At 31.5% G+C, this 21,378-nt stretch overlaps 2 protein-coding genes and 1 long non-coding RNA gene across 3 annotated transcripts; 1 reads left to right on the forward strand and 2 right to left on the reverse strand.

Annotated features, from left to right (window-relative positions):
• The first annotated feature begins 269 nt into the window (after window positions 1-269).
• LOC132285902 (uncharacterized) lies at window positions 270-1,935 on the forward strand. The gene is made up of 3 exons (XR_009472639.1): window positions 270-648; window positions 725-852; window positions 1,695-1,935. It is a non-coding gene; the product is annotated as an uncharacterized LOC132285902 (long non-coding RNA).
• Window positions 1,936-2,590: 655 nt separating this feature from the next.
• Window positions 2,591-3,425, reverse strand: LOC132281970 (uncharacterized). Its single transcript, XM_059783615.1, has 2 exons — window positions 3,365-3,425; window positions 2,591-3,246 (listed from the first exon to the last, which is right to left on the reverse strand). The coding sequence occupies exons 1-2, from the start codon at window positions 3,423-3,425 to the stop codon at window positions 2,591-2,593; spliced, it is 717 nt and encodes a 238-aa protein (XP_059639598.1).
• Window positions 3,426-6,096: 2,671 nt separating this feature from the next.
• On the reverse strand, window positions 6,097-7,792 carry LOC132281971 (protein NODULATION SIGNALING PATHWAY 2-like). Its single transcript, XM_059783616.1, has one exon. The coding sequence runs from the start codon at window positions 7,790-7,792 to the stop codon at window positions 6,311-6,313; it is 1,482 nt and encodes a 493-aa protein (XP_059639599.1). The 3' UTR covers window positions 6,097-6,310.
• Window positions 7,793-21,378: the final 13,586 nt, after the last annotated feature.

The following is a 21,378-nucleotide window of genomic DNA, read 5'->3' on the forward strand; positions in this document are numbered from 1 at the left end:
ACTTGGCAAATTAACATCGGTCAACTTCACAAAATTTTATTAGATCAAGCAATGCTTCGTGTTTATATATGCAAGTAACCCAGTTTGTGCTAACAAAGGTGGCGAAGTCATCAACACGTATTTATCGGGAAAATAAATCATTAATGCGTGCTTGCATTTTCTTTCTTCCACAAGGAAGATATGTTCACATTCAAGTCTTGAGACTTTTGTGTATGTATTCAGTAGTGTTGGGTGATTGATGATGGAAAGAAATGGAAGATAAAAAAAAAAAGTGGTCAGCCGAGGTGGGAAATGAAAGAAAAAGATGGAAATGTTAAAAAATTTTGGTAGGGTCCATTAGGAGAATAATGGGTGAATTGATTTTGTTTTTTTATTTATAAACTCGTGTGTGTGTGTATATATATTTATTGTATCAGGGACAGCAAGGTGTGGACGAAAAAGAAGGAAAGAAAAGAAAGGTAATTGCCGGGGCCTACTTGGTGACTTTTGGTGTGATATCTGTGTATTTTTCGTGTGTGTAGTGTAATTTGAAAGTAAAAGAAAAATAATTTAATAGTGGGGTTCACAAGACACTTTAGGGTCAAGACCATAAAGTTGGTCTCATTTTCCTGATTCCCTTTCTCTCTCTTCGTGCATCTCTCTCAATCCGTAAGCTCATTTTTCTCTTATTTTTTTGATTTCAACTTTGAGGTTAGATTTCTCACTCATTTTTTGTTGGAATTAGGTTCCGTTTGAGGCAAAACAAAGCTCGTGTCAAACTCTTTACATCCATACCATCAATTTCCAGTTTTGAGTCTTCCTTGGAGCTCGACTGTGAGGACCCATTTTCTAGGGTTTTGGTGCAATCTTGAGGTAGGGGCCCTTAATTCATGAAATCTTGTACCTTAGTGAGTTAATTGCCTCTAATTGTTGTTTAATTTGATTAGTTGTTTAAAATCTAGAGAATTGTTGATATGTATGCATATATGTTAGTTGTGTGACTATATTTGTTGATTGTTCTATGTGAAACATGTTTAGGACTTGATTATATATGTTCATTGTGCTAGAACTTGTTATGTATAAGCATGTTATGACTTTCTTGATTATTCTTGCGAATTATGCCATGTTGCTTAAATTGGATAAAGTATAGAATGATGAACTTGTGTATGTCATTGAGGTATTCATGCATTAACATTGGGCAGGAAAAGGGAAAGGATTGATTTACTTCAAAAAGGGGAAATTTCGGGAAAGTGTTTTTGATGAAATGATTTTATGCGAAACCCGGTCGCTGCGGGGTTACCAACGAGCCGGAGGTTAATATAGCCTAGAGGGGACTAGGGAGTCGCCCTAGTGTGGTTGAGCTAACTGGGCCCCATAATGACGCCGCGGGGTTACCAAGGGTCAGAGACACTAGCCAATCCTCCTCTCGTGTCGCGGCGGGGTTACCAAAGGGCGGGTTGTATTAACGTTTGAAAATGATGGTTTTGAGAATGAAAATGGGGAGTGTCATTGACATGCATTGCATTTCATTGCATTGCATTGCATTGTTTATAATTGGAATTGAATTGTATGTTGTATTTAATCCCCTACGTTGTATGATCCCTATCTCCCATTGGCCTATGCTTTGCTTGAATTCACAAGGACACAAGATTTGTGTCTTAAGTGTCTCTACTGAGCTATATGCTCACCCATATATCTATATATATTTTTTTCAGGTCTTGGAAAAGAACCAGTGGACGACAATCCACCCCAACTTTGAAAGTTGCTAGAGGAGCATTTTCCTTGTTATTTTGTAATAGATTACTCCTTTGTTCATCCCTCATTTTTTGTAAAATTCCAAAGGTGTAATGATGTAAATTTCTTTTGAAGAACCATGATCATGTAATACACTTATGATACTTGATGACATATGGGATGCGAACTTGATGATATGTAACTTGTTGATGAATGGAAGGATAATCCCAGCTTGAAACGTTGTCTAGCTTAGTAGGTTGTATCATTATCTTTTGTTACCGTGAATTCGGAAATTAGTTGCATGACAGGTTAAATATGCATTTAAACAGGTTGCGGTAAGTCCATTTTTTTAGGGGAGGTTATGCTGATTTTTTTTTTTTAAAAAAAAAATTCTTGGCATTAGTTTTGGGATCGTTACATTTGGTATAACAATGATCTCCGATTGGATCCTTGGGTTGTTTGTACATCGGATAAACAAACTAAAATCTATTTTTCCTTTCATATCTCTAACATTGCAACACCTTTCAATTTAATTCATGTTGACATTTGGAGAATGTTACTGTACAACGTTTCTTAGCAGTAGTTGATGATTTTTCCTGTTGCACTAGGTCTTTTTCAAGATACTCAAATATGAAACATGTTGACTTCTTAAGAGTTTTTTTTTTTTTTTCTAAAATTAAAGCAATTTTCATTAATGGAAATATTTACAATGGGCCATTGGCCCAAAGTAGTAAAAAACAAGCTAAAAACAAGCCCAAATGGGCAGGCCCATCAACGCATACATTGAAAACAAAATGGTAACTGTCATTAACGACAATTGCCATAAACAAAGAACTTCCGACCGGTAATAAGGAAAGGCGGCTGAACCACCAAAATCTCAATCCGGTGGCCTTAGAGGAGAACGGCAACAAGACGGCGAAATGTTCCAATCCTTGAGAATGGATCTTGATGAGGCACAGTCACGAAAGCACCCCAATTTTAGAATTGCAAAAATGGTTGAGCAAATCTTGGCACATACAGCTCTCTGGGAAGCCTTCTTCCCTCTGAAAATCCTAGCATTTCTCTCCTCCCAGGTATGGTACACTAACACTAAAAGCCCCAATTTTCTGAGTAGATTACCTGAATTCTTAGCTTTCCATTTGGCACTTGCCCACCGAACTAGAGCTTCCCAACTTCTTAAGGCTGTAAACATGCTGCACTTGTATTTGATGAAACGCCACAATGGAGAGACAAAAGAGCAATTTAAGAAAATGTGATCATGAGATTCCATGGACTCACTGCAGAGGGGGCAAATATTGATGTGCTTGGACATTGACTTGCTGTCAAGAGTTGGCAGTTTAGATTGAACTGCTGACCAAAGTATGAACTTCATTCTGGGAATTGAAGGAGAGTTCCAGACTAGGTTGTGCCATGGGACAGTGGGAAGGTCCCCCACCAAATGAGAGACAGTGTGACTGAATGAGTACAAACCAGTAGGAAAGGGGATCCATTTCTTTGTGTCCCTTGAAGAAGATGCTGGGGCTGGTAGATTAGCTAATTCAGGGATAATGTTAATGAGGAGCAAGGGGAAGGACCAATTGTTGTTGTGGATGAAGTTGTCTAGAGTAATTCCTTCTTGAAATCCCCTTCAATCAGTAGAGAAATTGGGAACCTTGTACATAGAGGACCCCCAGGAGCCCAATTATCCCACCAAAGAGTTGTGTCTTCCCCATTGCCAATAGAATGCTTGATGAGGGTTCTAGCAGTGTGCCTTAACTGGAGCATCTTCCTCCAACTCTAAGAGCATGGTTGGGGGAAATTAAGAGTCCATAGATTCCTGGATTTAAGGAGGTGTGAATGGCACCAATTTCTTAAGAGCTTTCGTGCCGTTGTTGCATACTCAATTTTCTTATTCAGTGAAAGCCATGCGAGTAATAATAATGTAACAAAATTTCAAATGCACGACTACTTTGGTTTGTCAATAATTGTTCTCCAAAATTACTGTGCATTGTCACACCCAAACAGAGAGGGGTTGTAAATAAATGTAAACAGTGTATTTGAAGTATCTTGCGCTCTTTATTCCAAGCCAATAATAATAATAAATAAATAAATAAGGAAAATATCCTTGTGAAACTCTAATTAGGAAAAAATAAATTAAAAAAAATCCACACATACTGGAATGTAATAATTATTTTCACCAAGAGAATATATATATATATATATATATATATATCAAATTTCCTATCGATAATATGTGCCACAGTGGATTTATGAGCATTGCATAATCAGAAATTGCAATCAAACGGTATATTTATGAAGTTGAGCAATAATACTAAAAAGAACAGGACAACCTGAATGACGATGCTCAGAGAATTTCGTAGGAGAGAGAAGCGTGCTATACAAAACTGATAACTGCGGTGCAGTCCTGATCAATCAAGTATCCAACGCCACTAATTGACCGCGCGATCGATGCTTGGCCTTCCCCACCATCAACCATCTTATGTCCCTCTTTTTTAATTTTGCCCTAAATTTGGTCTGGTCTCCAATGGTGAAAAGGTCGTTCTTACTGTCTATAATCTTAGCCACCATTGTGCTCCAGTCCAATTTTCAATGGAGCTTATGATTTTGTGCTCCAATTTCTTTTCCTCTTTTTGACAAACTATAAAATTCATTGTTCTACCTAAAATCATATCTGACCAAATCAAACAGTATAGTTAGTTCAGTTTTGTGAAGAAATATTTCGGTTTCCATTATAAACATTAAATTAAAAAACATTGATAGACACTATTAATTTAAACTATTGTATGTATACATATACACATATACATATACATAAATTTTATAATAGAAATATTGGATTTTTATTAAAAAAATAAATAAGTAAATTACACTTATCTCTCTTGAAATTTAGGCAAATAATATATGAATAGAGTGTTTGATCTTTATTACTTTAAATTTTTCTAAAAATATGAAAGGTAATAGTCTAATAAAAAAAAAAGATTCCGTAAACACTATTATCCCTAGCTAAAAAAGAAAAAGAAAAAAAGAAACCTAATCAAATGTAATTAGCACAAAAATAATAATTTATTTTTAAAATTTTTAATAATATAAAATTGATATAAAAATTAATACTTTGTATTTCAATAACATTTCATAATATTTTGTCATTTCATGACAAAATACAAGGTTATTGGGTCTTTAAACATGATGAAAGGGTAATTTAATTAAATTTTTTTAAATTTTCAATAATGACAGGAATATTGTTAAAGATTAGATGCTCTACTTATAATAAGAGAGAATTAATGTAATTTACCCAAATAAATTACTATACAGTATATACCACAATATATATAGGAGAATATAAGGTACCATATAATAGTAGTACAATCCTTCCTATAGATATATATATATAATATTTTAAATTTATTTTTCATTTAATTAATATTATATACATTTATTTACGAAAATTCAAAACTATAGAATCAAATTGAACCAATTACTTATGAATTTCAGCTTCACTAGTTATAAGATTTGATTTAATTTTAAGAGAATAATCTAAATGATAAGAACTCTTATATCACATTTAGAAGGTCTATGTGTAAGTGTTTAAAAAGGTTGGACACGGCCATAATAGGGGGAAAAAAAAAAAAAAAACGAAGAGAGAGAGAGGGGAAAAAAACGGTTTTATTCTAGTTTATCCAACCAAAGTAAACATTGTGTACTCACGTTTATTACATGTATATTGATAGTCCAAAGCCCAATGACATTAATATAATTATTTTCCAGGCCAAAAACTTGCAGCTGGCCCATAATTCATGTGCCCACGGCCCACTCGTATATGCCCTGCCCAATGCAACCGGAGACAATTTTTGCAATGATCTCCTCCTTATTCTAAAGAGTAACAACGCCTCACTCACTGATCCTTCGGGTTACTGGTTGATTTTGATTTTTATTTTTTCCCCACTTTTTGCCTAGCCTTCTAGTGTGTGACTGTGTGTGTTGTAGGCCTTTGCTCTCAGATGATTAGAGAATCTGTTCTAATTGTTTATATCACCTGATTATATATTGTAAGCTCTGTTGAAGTACTGTCAACGACTTGTTAGAATGAACCTGTTGCATCATTTGCATCTTTTACTTGTCCTTGCTAAAATTATCACAAAACTAGACGATGATTCGACCATTTATGTTTCTTTTTTCTTCTTTTTTTTTTTTTTTTTTTTTCCCTTTTGGGTAAAAATCACAATAGTCTGATGATTGCTGAGAATTAACATAGGACTATAGGAGTTGAACATTCCAGTAGTTACTCAAAGCTCTTTTTAGTATTATTAACTGTATTATTATTGACCAAGGGAATAGGAAAAAATTTCTGAGTACTTGTATTGGTTGCAAGGAGCACTTAATTAACAACCTACTTGCTTACGAAATGAAAACAATGTTACCCACTATTAATAACCAATCAACCATTTTAAGTAATCCAAGTCTATTGACTATTTACATTGCAAATTCCAATACACTTTTGCCTCCAATTCAATGGAGTTTAGTGAGATAACTTGATCCATCAAGAATCCTAGATCCCAAAAAAAATAAAAATAAAAATAAAAATAAATAAAAAAAATATCTAGAAAGCACTAGTTGACCTTGCAAGCCTTGGCTTTGATATAGGCACCCAAATGGAAGCTGTTGTTAGAGGCCTTGACTTCCAACACAAGGCCAACCTGCATTCCTCATGTTGCACCCAATACCCTCCACTGAACAAAGTGACCAAGAACTTGGCCTGTGACACATTGCAAGGACTCATTGGGATTGCCCTAAACCCCTTCAACGAAGCAAATCCATCTCCCCACAATTTCCTGTCTCCCTTCTCACAAGGGAATAGTCTCACACTATCTAAAATCCTTATCCCCAAAAACTCCTTCTCTATCACTCTCAATGCCAATTTGTATCCTCCACAAAATCCACTCATGAGTGAATCAAAAAGTGCAGTGAAATGGTGGAGGGCCTCGTAGAAGAACTCCACAAAGGACATGGTTGGGATTTTAGCAAAGTTGAACAGTTCTTCTTCTACTAGAACAACAATCTTAGGGGACAGTTTGCTCATACCACCCAAAAAGGTCTTCACCAATGAGAGGCCTCTGTGGGGCATGTGGAGCTGGTGAATCATACAATTGCCTATCAATGTACTACCCTTCTCAAACCTTTCAAAATCTTCTTCTTTCACCATCAGCATTTGATCAAACAAGAACGGAAGATCTATCGAATCAGCAAACTCTTTCAGTCTTCTCCCCGTCTGTTGAATGCTGCAGGAGTTTTGTTGGTCGAAAACTATTGCTGTTATTCTAAGGGAAGCATCTTTTCTCACTGCAAGATCAACCATTAGTGGAGGCCATTGAATACCCTCCATAATGTCGAAGTCAATGACATGTACCTCCTGATCACCTTGTGTGGCCTCAAGGATTGCTTGATTGGCTGTGAAATGCGCGAATTTCACGTATGGGGAGAGCTCTTGAAGCATCTGAAAGGCGGTCAGTGTGTTAGTCTGCCTAGAAACCGGTTCCTGCAAGAACTCGGGGGAATTGATGCTCTTGTAATGCAGGCCTTGTGCAAAGAAACAAGCCAACCTGTTTAATGGATCATCTCCATTCTGATCAAAGAGGATATCATTAAGCTTCGCGATGACGGTAGAAGCAAGAGACCAGTTCTCTGCTTCAACAGCTTCAGCTCCTGTCAGCAGGAGATCAGTTAAGCTGCTTTCTTCCATCAACTCTTCTTGAATTTCTTTCAATTGGGAATTCTGATACTCTACTCGAAAATCTCTCTCTTGGACTTGTTGGCTCATTTGATGCTCCGATGTGGTGTCTTCTACACTAATTTCATGACTCACAATGGCATCTTCGTCGATGAGATCGAAGTCCATGAGATTTGTCTCTATTTGGAGCAAGCTTTCAATGTCAACATCACTAGAAATTACTTCTGGCGTGGTGTTGGAGGAATTGGGAGGATCATTTTGGAAAGGAAACGTAGTTTCGAAGCTACTACATTCATGAAGTTCATCAATGTAGGTAGTAGGCTCAAAAGGGTAATGGATTTCTTCACACTCCATGAAAGTTACAGACTATGAATTCAATTTGCTATACAAAAGCTATGAACTTTTAGGCTAAGAAATGTTACTTATATACCAAATATGAGGAGTAAAAAAGTAGCAAATTAATACCAGCCCTGGTTGAACCTTCAATCTCAATAACATTAATTTAGAAACAAGTGACTTCATGCTGGCTCTTCCTAACCAAGACCATGTGTGTCAGATAATATAATATTCCTACATTTTTAGACTGCAGTTTTATTAGGCAATTTTATATCCCAATACATGCTTATTGCTTCCATTAACCTCTCTTTAGTGAATGGTAAAGTTGAGAACAATTCAAACATAATTTGTATTATAGAACTTCAATTGAAGTACATATGAATATGCAAACTGTCTTGAAAGAATAGTGTGTATGTGTGTGTCTGTGTGTGTGTGTGTGTTAAAAGATGCATTAACAAATTTGTGAAAAATCAAAAGAGAATTGTTGTTACTGACTAACCTTATGTTGAATATACAACAGTAAGTTTGGTTGCTGTCTAGTGGCATCATCGTTTGTCTGTGCCGTGCCAAGCCAATAACAGTTCTAGTGGCAACAACATCACAAAGTGCAGGCAAACTGCTGATACATCAAACTTCAGTCAAAGTATATAAAATATGCTGATAATATATATATATATACCACGTCAATTACCAAGCAGGCCCTACAGTAAATATCACCATCTTCAACTGTGTGGCCAGTGGGGGTGAATTGTGAATATGCATGTCATGACACAAGCAGGGCCACTTCTGATTATACTTTTTAGGGTTTGATTGAAATTAAGTAATTAAACATGGTCACCACTCAAAGGTGGTTCTATTATCTCACTTGAAAAATTGAAGTATTAAAGTTCTTAGAAGTAATGTCCTTTCAAGTATTTTCAACAAACAAATCTATTTACGAAGAGTTTGTACATATTTAGTCACATTTATTCAAATTGATAAATACTTGATTCAGAAATTATATATGAACCTAATCATTCACACATCTTCATTTATAAATAGTTTTATGGAGTATTAAGGAGATTCTTCAATATTGTTAATTGCAGATTCCGACTTTTTTTTTATTCTGGAAGTGTTTTGTTATAGAACCCAATAACAAACTCAATTAAAGTGAGAATAAATAACATTTTAAGAAAAGTGATTATACTGACTCTAGTGGTGGTCAGAGAGAAAAACAAACACGAAGACAAACTAATTGAGCCTCAAGATCAACTAGACCACTTGGAGTCCCAAGCATCCCTTGTGAGTTCTTCCTCTTCAAGCTCAGGTTCACCATGCTCCGCCCCAAGCTCCAATTTTAGGTCACAAATCATTTTTTTCCCTTCAAATCAGAGTATCAATTATAACAGGTAGACTATAACGTCTAACACCTTAAATTTTTAGAGTAGACAATTAGTAACACAGTATTAAAAAAAATAATAGTCTAAGTTCAAATATCTCTATCATCTAGTACGTACACACGGCTTGGCAGAGAATTTAAAAAATTAAGCCATGCTTTGTGAAAGGGTTGCATTTAGGACACGAATTAATCATTCGATAACTGATGAAGATTCCCTTGTATTTAAACGAATTAACTGAGAATAAGACACAGCATACATCAATGAAGCAAATTAAAATAAATGAAACCAGCAATTAAGGTTTTGTTGTATGTGACATGTAGGAGAATATGCTTGGCATGTCACACGTGGATGACAAACTTTGGTCAGAATAACTACAATCAGATTTTTGCAGTGAAGCTTATATTCTAATTAAGTACTAGATATATATGATATATCTAAACAAGGAAACAACAAATATTGATGACGAAATCTTAAGGGGGGCAGAATCGTATAAGGAACACATGAGGGTTCCAATCTGTACTTGATCTGTTGTGAATGTCCAAACCTTAAATTATTAATAAAGATGTCCAGGATATTATTGGCACCAAAGGGTAGCTCTTTTTTTTTTAATGGCCAGCTTCTTTCTTTCTCGTAAGTTTTAAAGTAGCGCACATACTCATAATATTGCTTTGTTCTTAATGATATTCGAACACTCAACCACCAAAGAAAAGAAATATACCATTTTCTTTTCTTTTTCTTTAAATAAAATTCAACTAAACAAACACTATATATATATATCCTCACTCCATTTATAGCAAGCAAATGGTCAACTTTCTCCTCCTTGGAGTGTTTTTTGAAGGATTAATCTTAACTTGAACACCATTTTTCCAGACATTAATTTCCATAATCATACCATGCTATTTCTTACCATATTTTGTGCATTCTTGTAAGAGAAAGATAACATTACCGATTGAAAAAAAAAAAAAAAAAAACTTAATAAATCCATATCACATGTTTTAAATTACTTTATTACATAAGATTGGCGATTATGCAAAAGGTCCTTAAAAATAGTCATACATGAACTTGCGTAATCAGCTTGTCTTGTATTTACGAAATTAATTTGTTTGTTAACCAATCATAGCATAAACAGCTCAAAATAGTGTGATGTAACAACTAATCATTGTTGAGAAAGAGCGAGGACAAAACATATATACATATTGTTTTTCTTAACCAATCAAACATATGAAACATATTGAATTCATTTGATCTACGAACACACTTGTTTAAGATATCTTATTGAGAATTACAGAACTAACAACCATCATTTTGTACTGCTACGGAGATTTATCCTTGAGAAAAAATCACGAAATAAAAACAATTATCAAAAAGGCCACCTTGTCATTGCCGTGTGTGCTTGAATACAATCTGCAGTGGAACTAATATTTTAAGAATAATGCCCAAGTATTGTTCATATTTAAAATATAAAATTTAAGTTTCACTACCAGTCTATTCATAGTTACTAATAAAATATTTCTCTATTATGATCTAATGATATCTTTTCTCATTCAAAATTAATGAAATAAGATTGAAATCTTCCGATTACTACTAAAAGGTAGAGGATTCGAGACTCTAATAAACATCTAAAAATCACGCTACTTATTCAATTAGTCTTTGTTGGTAAGTGACACCTAGTGTTTTTGGAATGCAAATGACAACAAATATGTCCTATCCACTATACATTGTACCTAGCATTACGACCATGGCTATAATCCTCACGAGAAGTCCACTGTACATGGTTTTGGGAACATCCAATCTAAATTCAAATGCTTAATAAGATATGTTTAAGAGGCAGGAGTCAATGAGATCGATTGTACATGTCATTGTTATTAGAGAAGGGCTACAGGTCAAATCATGGAGGCATAGAATAATATAATTACATCACTAACAGCCTACTAAAACAAATTTGCTTATTTAGTTTAGGCACTTAGTCTCTCTCAGGCTTCCGTCCAGTTACTTTCTTCTTCCTCCTCCTATTTATTTATTTATTTATTATTATTAGTATTATTTATTTGGGGTTGCAATAGACCATGTTTGGATTGCTATTAGACTTTCTATCAAATTTAGGGTTTTCTTACCATGTAACCATTTATTGCATGGCGTTTGCCACGTGTCCTCTGTTATCCACCCTTTTGTGTAGCCTTCTCTGATCCGCATTTTGTTAAGATAAAAGAACCGAAAATAGAGAAGGTTTTTGGACTTGAGCCTTTAGTTTGTTTTTATAACAAACTAAGGCGAGCGTGGAGTGAGGCTTAAATATATGCATATTGGTTTGGGAAGTCAAGTGTTCTATCAATTAGGTTATTAGATAATGCTCAGAGAAAAAAAAAAAATCATTTATAATAATCTCACAATATTATTATAATTTCTTTTTGATTGCCAAAAAAAGAAAAAGAAAAAAAAAAAAGACTATCTATTTCTCAAATATAATACATAAAATTATATTTCAAGTATTCCTTGAAATCATAATATTGTGATGAAATGTGGTATCTTAACCACATATGGTCAATGATAAATAGAAGAACAACTTTGATCTGATTGTCAAAAGAGAAATAATTTCACAGATTTGGGTTATTTTTTTTAATTTTTTATATTTTCAAGTATAATGCATGAAAATAACGGCAAGAACAAATTTAATATTGCATAAAACTTTGTGATCAGATGTACGTAATTTTTTTTCGCGTGCAAAGAGCCGTGACATTCAAATCACAATATCAACCCTAAAGCACACCTCCTCATTTAATTGAAATAATACCATGATGAAATGTGAACCCCAACCACGCGTTCAATGTACAATTTAAAACTGCTTAAACATCCACTTGCTTTCAAAATTTGAAATTCCATTTGATATATATATTTATATATTTTACATTTAATCCTGAATAATTAGTAGCCAATTAAAGACCCACAGAGGCACTATTCCCAACCACGCCCAAATTAATGTGATAGGATTAAGCTCCCATATATCACTGTCTCATCGTCACCAACCAACTACAAAATGCAAACTTGGCCCCAATAAAGTGAAGGTTTTGGTCAATAGTCAAAGCTAATCCTTTATAAATTAAGGTGTGTTGAGCAAGGACAAAAGGAAATTGGGAAGTCTCCAGCTGTAAAGCTTCATATGACGATCAAGATTCTTCATTGGTATTACGTATGCTTGGAAAATGAAGGGGTGGGGGGGTCACTAAGATTCCAATTTAGCTACCAAATCCATATGTTTTTACAATCCACTCTCCAACTAATACATCCCCCAACAATGAATGTGTTGGTTTGGCCCTAATGTTGTGTCATGACACTTAAAATGAGTACAATTACCCCATAAATTTTACATATGAATGTGTGAGATTTGTTTGATACTTCAGAAAGTGCCGTTACATTTAAAAATGAATGCTATTATTCAATAAATTTTACATATTGAATGTATAAAAGATTTTATACTTTATAAAGTGTCGTTGGATTACAACCTTTAATTTAGGTGCAAATAAGTCTTTTTCATGATTTAAGTATTGTTTGATAACTCAACTCAATACTTAATTCTGAATAAATTAATATCTTATTTAGTGCGACACCACTCAAGAAATAGATGTCAATTAAAATAAGATAAACTTTAAGTGAAATAGATTTTTTATTATTTATCTAGTAAATAAATAAAATTAATTATATTTATCACTACTAAACATTAAACGTATAGATCTTAAAAAGAATTTTATTATTAGCACTTAAAATTCAACTATTAAAATTTTCAATAATTAACTGCACTTTGCTCATAAAATAATAATAAGTCTAAAATCATAAAAATTTCCCTCTTGTTTCCAGAAACGTCACCCCCTCAATTATCAAACAACCCCCTGAACTAGTAAAAAACTATCACGTTGCTCTTGATAGTATATTAATATTTTATTATTTATCAAAAAAAATAGTATATTAATATTTTATTAAACTGAAATTATAGTGTGAGAAGGGTAATTTTGTCTTTGCAAATTACAAGATTATTTTGATCAACAAAATGATCCAACTGAAATTATAGTGTGAGAAGGGTAATTTTGTCTTTGCAAATTACAAGATTATTTTGATCAACAAAATGATGCAACTGTTGCACGTTAAACTAACGGAAAGGAGTGATATGATAGACTTTTTAATACAGTAAGGAGTAATATGATAGTTTCTTTAATTGAGGAGGTTAGTTAATAATTTATAGAAAGAAGAGGAATTTTATTATTTTAGCCCTAATAAGGCTAATAATAATAACAACACACAACTTAGTTATTTAAATCAATATATATCTCATACAAAATAATGCAAATTATATTCTATGCTAATTAACATGATAAAGTTTTGTTAGGGTATTAGAGTAGTGTACACGTACAATATCCAAACATGAGGAGGGTCCCGATAATTATGTTATACTTTCATTAGGCCGCTTGATTCCTGCAATTAGCAGCGTCCAATACACGGAGTCCGTTGCGTATGTATATATCCTACCAAAAGGATCAATTAAGGGAGGGTATCTAATTTGATCCACTAGGTGAAGCCAACTTCTGCCTCCAATAATTCAAGTGTTGAGCCAATTTAGCTTTGATTAATGTCATACAGAAGTTCAACATAAACAATCAATGTATACAATAATGCTTCATTGGCTCAGGTTCTTCAGCAATAAATAAATAAATTCACTGTTTGCACTATAATAAATTTGATTTATAGTACTTGTCACATGCAGATAAGTTCAAATTTAAAATTATGATTTTTAATTGTCATAGAACTTATCTTTTGGATGACATTTTGGCCGTGGAGGAGTTTGAAGATAAACACATGGCTTGATTGGAATTTTAAATGGAAGTCGAAAAAATTCTACAATTAAAGAAGAGAACCACTTATATTAAAAAATAAATAAAAATAAAAATAAAAAAGTAAAAAATTATATGCGGTTGTGATCTGCATAACATGACGCGTGGCACAATCTTAGAAAAAGCCAAACAAGCTGCAACCTTGGAAGAATGATGGAGTTCATGAGAAAGTATAGTATATCAAAGCTATTTTATATTTCGTTCCAAAGGGAATTTAACTTTATAAGAAGATGAATTTTAATATTTTTTTATTATATTAGTAGTGAAATAATTATCAAATTTTATCTATAGGGGTACACAGGTTATTTTTTATAAGTTTAATACAAGAAGATTAAATTGGTAATGTTACAAAAAATAAAAATAAAAAAAAAATAAAAAATGAAACAACTAAAAATAAAAAGGCGTACATTTATTTTGGAACCGATGAAGAATGTGGTATCCCCTTGTTTAATGCACAATAATTTTATTATTATTATCATTATTATTATTATTATTATATCAAAGTAAATTGAGGGGTTCTATAATTATGCATTGGGCATGATATCATGTCATTGGTATCTCCTAATGAAATTGCAAAATTCCATCTAACTGATCCCACCTACAAATAAAAATTGCTATCTTTTTTTTTTTCTTTTTTTCTTTTTTTTTTTTTTTTTTTTTAACACAAACCAGATAAAAAATTGCTATCAACCAACTTAAATATTGCATGTTCATTGGATTGGCATACCAATAATATGGTATACCCGACTTACCCAATATCTTATCCACCATGGGGTATTGTATATTTCTTCATGTTGGTCTTATAAAGGATTTGAATCTTTTAACCTTCTATTTTAAAAAGTGAGGAATAAAATTGTTTGATAAAACTAAAAATTAAGTACTAAAAGTTTTAAAGCTCAATTTTAAGTACCAAAGTTTTTAAGCAGTAATAAAAAATATATATATTTTTTTGATATCTTTTTGAATTTTCAAAATTAAAGCATTCAGTGATAAGTGATATCTTTGTCATTTAAAATTTTACCATATTTATTTTACCATATTTTATGTGGCACTTACTATTTTAAGTGATATTTAAATGAAGAATGCTATATACTTTACGAATTTAGATTTGCAATTTTATATTGAATTATGTGGTTGCTTATTTATCAATTTATTTGGGTGATTCGTATATTTTAAAAGTAATTTTTTTAATATAGGAAAGAAAAAAAAAAAAATAGCGGAACTTATCATTATAAAATTAAAAACCTAATATAATTCAATCAATAATTTGAATTTAATGATGCCTACCTAGATCCTTTCTATTAAATCTTCAAATAATTAAAACTCTGAGCTATGATTTTTTTACGACAAATGAGTAATCTCTTTATCGCAAATAAGAATCCTAATTTATATAATTCACTTAAACCTTTTTATAATTATATGAGAGAATAAAGAAGAGAATACTATATATAAAAAATGAAAATTATGAGTAGACAAAGAAGTCAGTGTAATTGTTTGTTCTTTCCCTTTTCTACTATAGTCAATTTGTTTAGTTTGTTAAAATAGGAAACATGAAGTATAAAATTAAGAATAAAATATAATATGTATTAAAATAGAGGGCATTCATGTCTTTTAATTATCGCCACACCATATTCAAGATAAAATGTCGAATTAAAATTCGAGATGTGGTAGCACTGCTCAAATTGCTTTATCAAACGTGTTTGTATTGAATAAGTGCTTAATCCGTTTAAAATTAAACGTTGAATTAAAGTTAAAATGTGAACCTTGTATTTTTTTATTAAATTTGTTTGGAAAATTTCTATAAAATTTTCATACATTATTTATTACAGTAATTTTTATTTTTATTTTTCTAAAAGCCAATAGGCAATAGCACCAACGTTGTCTGCAAGTGGAAAAATCCAACTAAAATTAATGTATTAATTTTACTAGTGATAGGATTTTATCTATTATTTAATGTATTCGTTCGCAACTCCAACTAAAATTACATAAAATTTCTTAAAGATTTAGGTAAAATATTATTACATTTTCTTCCTACTTCGATTATAATCTTTCAGGTATAAAAACACTCCATTCTTGAAATACAACATTGTTGGTAAGTACAAAAAAAAAAAAAAAAAAAAGGAGAGAAAATCATAAGCCTTTCAATTAAAATATTGTTAAAATTGCTCTTTGCTAGAATAGGCTTTGAAGGAACAACTCCTTGATATTTTTATAATTCACTCCCACGGTCCCACCTCTTTATTTTCTCTAGATTATTTTAGAGTTACATATTTTTCACATCTTATTTGTTTGGAGAGATCTATATAGATTTTACTAGTAGTTTTTAGAGAATACGTTCCTTCCAGAAATTTGTAAAATGGTGCATTAATTTTCAATTCTTCAGCGTTCCAAGGTGCTGGGCCGACTCTAATGGTGGGTTGGGCCATTAGCTCGCTGAATCGGTACTATTTCACAGCAATAGTGAGAGGGGTTATTTACCTAGTTGACTATTGGCGCTGCAATGTTTTGTCATTAGTATATAAAACCACGTAGTTTTTTTTCCCATTAAATCACATAACTTGATGGTAATGTTTGTTACAGGTTAACTCCTAATTTTTCATTTTTGTTAGTATTGCCAAAACCTCCATTGAAGAAAAAAAGTGATTCGGATTCAATCATATAATGAAAATATTTGACGTAATTGGATTATTCATATTTTTTATATCAATTATAATCTGAATTGTTAACAATTATAAAGTTTGATAAAATGTTCAACCCAAAATATTTAATATTGTACTGAGAAAATATTATTTTTATCAGAATTCTATATATATTTGAAAAAATAAATTATTGGCTTAAATTATCAACCACTAATTAGATTTTTGTTTTATAATTTTTTTCTCTATCGGATCTAAACTTGTATCAGGTGTTATAAGTGGAACCTCTCTCACATCGGTTACACTAGGATGTTAGGTTGATTTTAGTTATTCTTATACTATTGGATTGGATTTCTCCAATTTGGGTTAGCAGATTAGACCCATCTCAATCAAATCCCCAGGTTCTAGAAGTATCGAAATCCGTTCCTTTATGTGCCCAACTTTGCAAATCCAAATCTTTCTTATAGTTCTAGCCTAGTGATTGGACAGATCATGATTCGCCCATGCACCACCAGTAACCAAATGGAGCCCAATCTTTAGCGAGCCCAATCTTTATATACAGAAACGATCTCTTTCTCACCCTGGCCAATAAATTTATTCACACAAAATAGGGTTATTGTTGTTATTATTTATTTAGTAATTACATTTTTACACTTAAATCATATAAAATAATTAAATCATAATTATTATCAGTGAGCAAAGTAGGTAAGAAATCATTACTTTGATTATCTATATATATATATTTTATTGATAGGGATTTAAACTTTGAAGCAACCATTTAATGGAGAAGAAAATGCCATTTGAATTAAGCCCTTATTAGTGGTAGCATTATAAAAAATGTTGATGGGTCCTTTTTTAGAAGAAATTATTGGTTACAACCGTTGCAACGGAACGGTTATAAACACTCTACCAAATAAAGTGAATTTACAATAAAATCAAAAAATATATTTGTTATAATTTCTCCTTTTTAGGTGGTGGTTTTTGTTTTTTTGTTGGATTGAGGTTCAACTGAGGGAGCAGATGTTAAAAGTAATCGTTTTTTGATAAATAGTGAATATATTTTTTTGATATTTTTTTTTCTTTCGCTTCTTGTTTCTACATAATGAACGAAAAGTGGGCATCACCGACATTCTTTACCTGTAATTCAACTCGAAGTTAAAACATGGACGCCAAGTGAAGTTATATAATGGGGGATAAGGGGAAAAGAGTTGGGCGTTCTTTTAAAAACTTCGAAACTATGTACTATAAGTGCTAATTATAAATCGACAATTTTTTAAATTTCACTCCAATTTTAGATGGCATTTTTATTGCAGTACCAACCACACTTTATTGTGTGTGCTGGCATCTTTGGGGTTTCCATTCTGTTGGCCATTCAGCATCTTTCACATCTTCCATCCTCCTCTAGTCATTGACAGTAGCTCCCCATACTTTCTCTCTCCATAGTTGTTTTATTCTATGGCTCCTGGAACAGTGCCTTAAAGCAATGTTTGGCAGATTTTTTTTAATAAAAAAAAACCCTAAAAATAGATTATTTTGAGCTCTTTTCTTATAATAAAAAATAAAATAAAATTCATAAAATAAAAAATATATTTTTTAGACACTGTTTGTCAAAAATAAATTTTATTTGGGCCAAAAATAAATTTAAAAAGCTTTTTTTTTTTTTTTCCTTAATTTTTTTTTTAAATGTGTACCACAAACAATGCATTTGGCCGTTATAGCACTGTTTGACTGACACAAATAATGCCTTAACAGTTACAATTTTTTTAAAAATATATATAAATTTTTTTAAAAAAAATTTTTTGTAAAAAAAATAATTAAAATTACAAGTTTATCTACTTATTCCCATATGATTTTGTAATGCTTATTTTCTTATTCCAATTCATTATTTTTAATCTTAAAAAATCATTACATAATAAAAATTCTAGTACACGAAATGTCATAATATCTTAAAAGCAAACAAAATGCAACATAAATTAAACATTTTCGTCACCATAACGGTTCCTCAAATTTTTTATCAATGGAGAGAGATGAATGTAGCGATGACTTTCAAATGAGCAAATAAGTATTCATTATATAAAATGAAAAATATAACCGTTTAGGAAAATTTTAATTAATTTTAATTAAATTTTTTTTTTTTTTTTTTGAGAGTGAAAATTTAGAGAGCTTAGTCAAAATTTGGAGACGCTGGTGCAGTTGGCTTTAGAAGTCCTACATTTTCTCTCTCTTTCAAATATGTGTGGCGGTGTTATCTGAATAACAAAGGAACATACCTTAAGTAGCCTACCCTATAATTTTAGGTTCGAATTCTCTCCTCCTAACTCCACTAATTTACCGGATCAATATATATATATATATATATATATATATACCTATTTTATCATAAAAAATTTATTTAGTGAATATGGTTGCCACGTCAACAAACATCGCATTCAAGTTATTAATTAGTAACTCCTTTCATTTATGATTGATGAGGGCGCGGAACTTCCCTAATCTAGTTTAAGAAAGAATCATATTTTACATGGTATAGATGATAAGAAAAAAATGAAAGAAAAAAGGAATAAGGTATATATAAATGGTGTTTTTTCCTTTCCCTCACAAACAAACAGAAAATTAAAACTCTCCAAAATTGGACTGAAAGAGTATAAAAATATAATCACAAACCAAAAATTACTTGCTTCCGTGTTCCTTAGCATAAAATATAATCACAGACCAAAAATTACTTGTTTCCGTATTCCATAAATTTAAATTTATAAAGTAAAAATTCATAAAACTATACAAATATAATATTATCTATAATTTATTCATCCTGTTAAAGTTCTACAAATGTATTTGTCTTTTAGAGAAAAAGTAGGGTCGATGATATGGCTTAGCCAAATCAGATTCGGGAGTATTTGTGTTTTCTCTTTCGCGTTGCCTATCATTACTATATTTTCTTATGCTCTCTCCATCCAATTTTGGAGAGTTTTTAGTTTCCTATTTGTTTAGGGGAAGGAGAAAAAAAAAAAAAAAAAAAAATTAGAGTTTGAATAAAGAAGGAAAATTTAATTTTTTTTGTAAAGAAATCAAAGTAATATTAAGAGCAAAAGAAAAAAGAAAGAAAAATTTAGAAAATAATTTTAGAAATTAAAAATTATAGGAGTCATTATATAGAAAATTATATATATATATATATATATATATATATATATATATATAATTTAAAAAATTACTATATTTCATCCTAGGCAGGGCCACCGGGTACTTGTTCTTAGGCATACACTGACTTTCTGTGATTGATGATATGAAAAGAAAAGAAACAATAGCTAAACTGTATGATACGTTGTTCATCCATGAGACGGAGTGAACCTACTTGATTTTGAAAGAATTACTAATTTTTGTTATTTAATTTTGAATTTATTTTAAGGTCGAGTATAAGCTAGTCATCCACTTAATTTGTTTTTTTTTTTTTTAACTTGAATCTTTTGCTTGAAAGCTAGAGAAACAATAGCTAACAAACCTAGAAAAGGAAATTTAAAAATTATTTACTTGCAAATAAACAAATATAAAAATTAGGATAAATTACACTGATTTTCCTTGAGGTTCAGTCAAGTTACACTGACCTCCCCTCTTGTTTGACAAATTAAACTGACCTTCCTTTAAGTTTAAATCTTCATAACAGAGAGTACCCCTCCATTAACTGCCGTTAAAGGACAACGTCCAGTCAATGTTAGTAATTGCTGATGTAAGTTTAAAGTTACTAAAGTACTTTTTATTATTATGAAGACAAATTTGACCTTACTTACTGAAGTAAAATTACTTTAAAAGCCTTCATGGTTGCTATTACATTGGAGCCTTTTGGACTTTGCAATTTACTATAATCCATTGGAGCCACTGGTATAAGCTCTCTCCACTCAACCTTTCAAACAAAAAAACCTCTCTTCGCTAAGTAATTTTCATTGGATGATTCTTGTACTCCACTCTACATAATAAGCAATTGGCTTTTTTTTCTTTCTTTTTTTTTTTTTTTTTTTTTTTTTTTTTTTTTTTTTTTTTTCCTCTTTTAAACTCACCATTGAGGTACTTCATTCTTCATGTACTCCTTATAATGTAGAGTGGAGTATAAGAATCATCTAATATCAACGCCATGGGAAAAAAAAATTTCTAAGTGTATTGGTTTTGGACTTTGTTTGTAACCAAATGTAATTGGATTAATTATAAATGGAAAGTGGAGAGGATCTACTAAAACCAGACCTCCAATTATAAATAATCCAATTGATTATTTGGTACGTTTGAGTTTCAGCACCAAATCTGGATTTCTGCCATACTCATTTGCTCTCTGTCTTACCCTATTTGGATTGCCTTCCTATAACCTCCTTGTTGTCACCAATCAAACCCAAATATATATACACCAAATCAAAGAAATATATCCTCTCTCTCTCTTTCTCCTCTCAAATTGTTTCTCATCAAACAAATATATTTAAGGATATATATATATATATCTTTCCAAATTGATTCTCTTTGACGTATGGATAGTTTTGTCTTTTCGATGTACATTCATCATTTTGTAAATAAAATACAATAAATATAATGAGGACATATATATAATTTTACTTTAACAGCTCTAATATGGGAGGTTGGTGTAGTTTAATAAATAAGAAGGGAAGTCAATATATATAGATGAAACCTCAAGGAAAGTCTGCGTAATTTTTCCTAAAAATTATTTACTTGCA

Source organism: Cornus florida, unplaced genomic scaffold (assembly GCF_030987335.1).
Source record: "Cornus florida cultivar Cherokee Brave unplaced genomic scaffold, ASM3098733v1 CherokeeBrave_3.0.0_Hap2_Chr11, whole genome shotgun sequence".
NCBI classification, from domain to species: Eukaryota; Viridiplantae; Streptophyta; class Magnoliopsida; order Cornales; family Cornaceae; genus Cornus; species Cornus florida.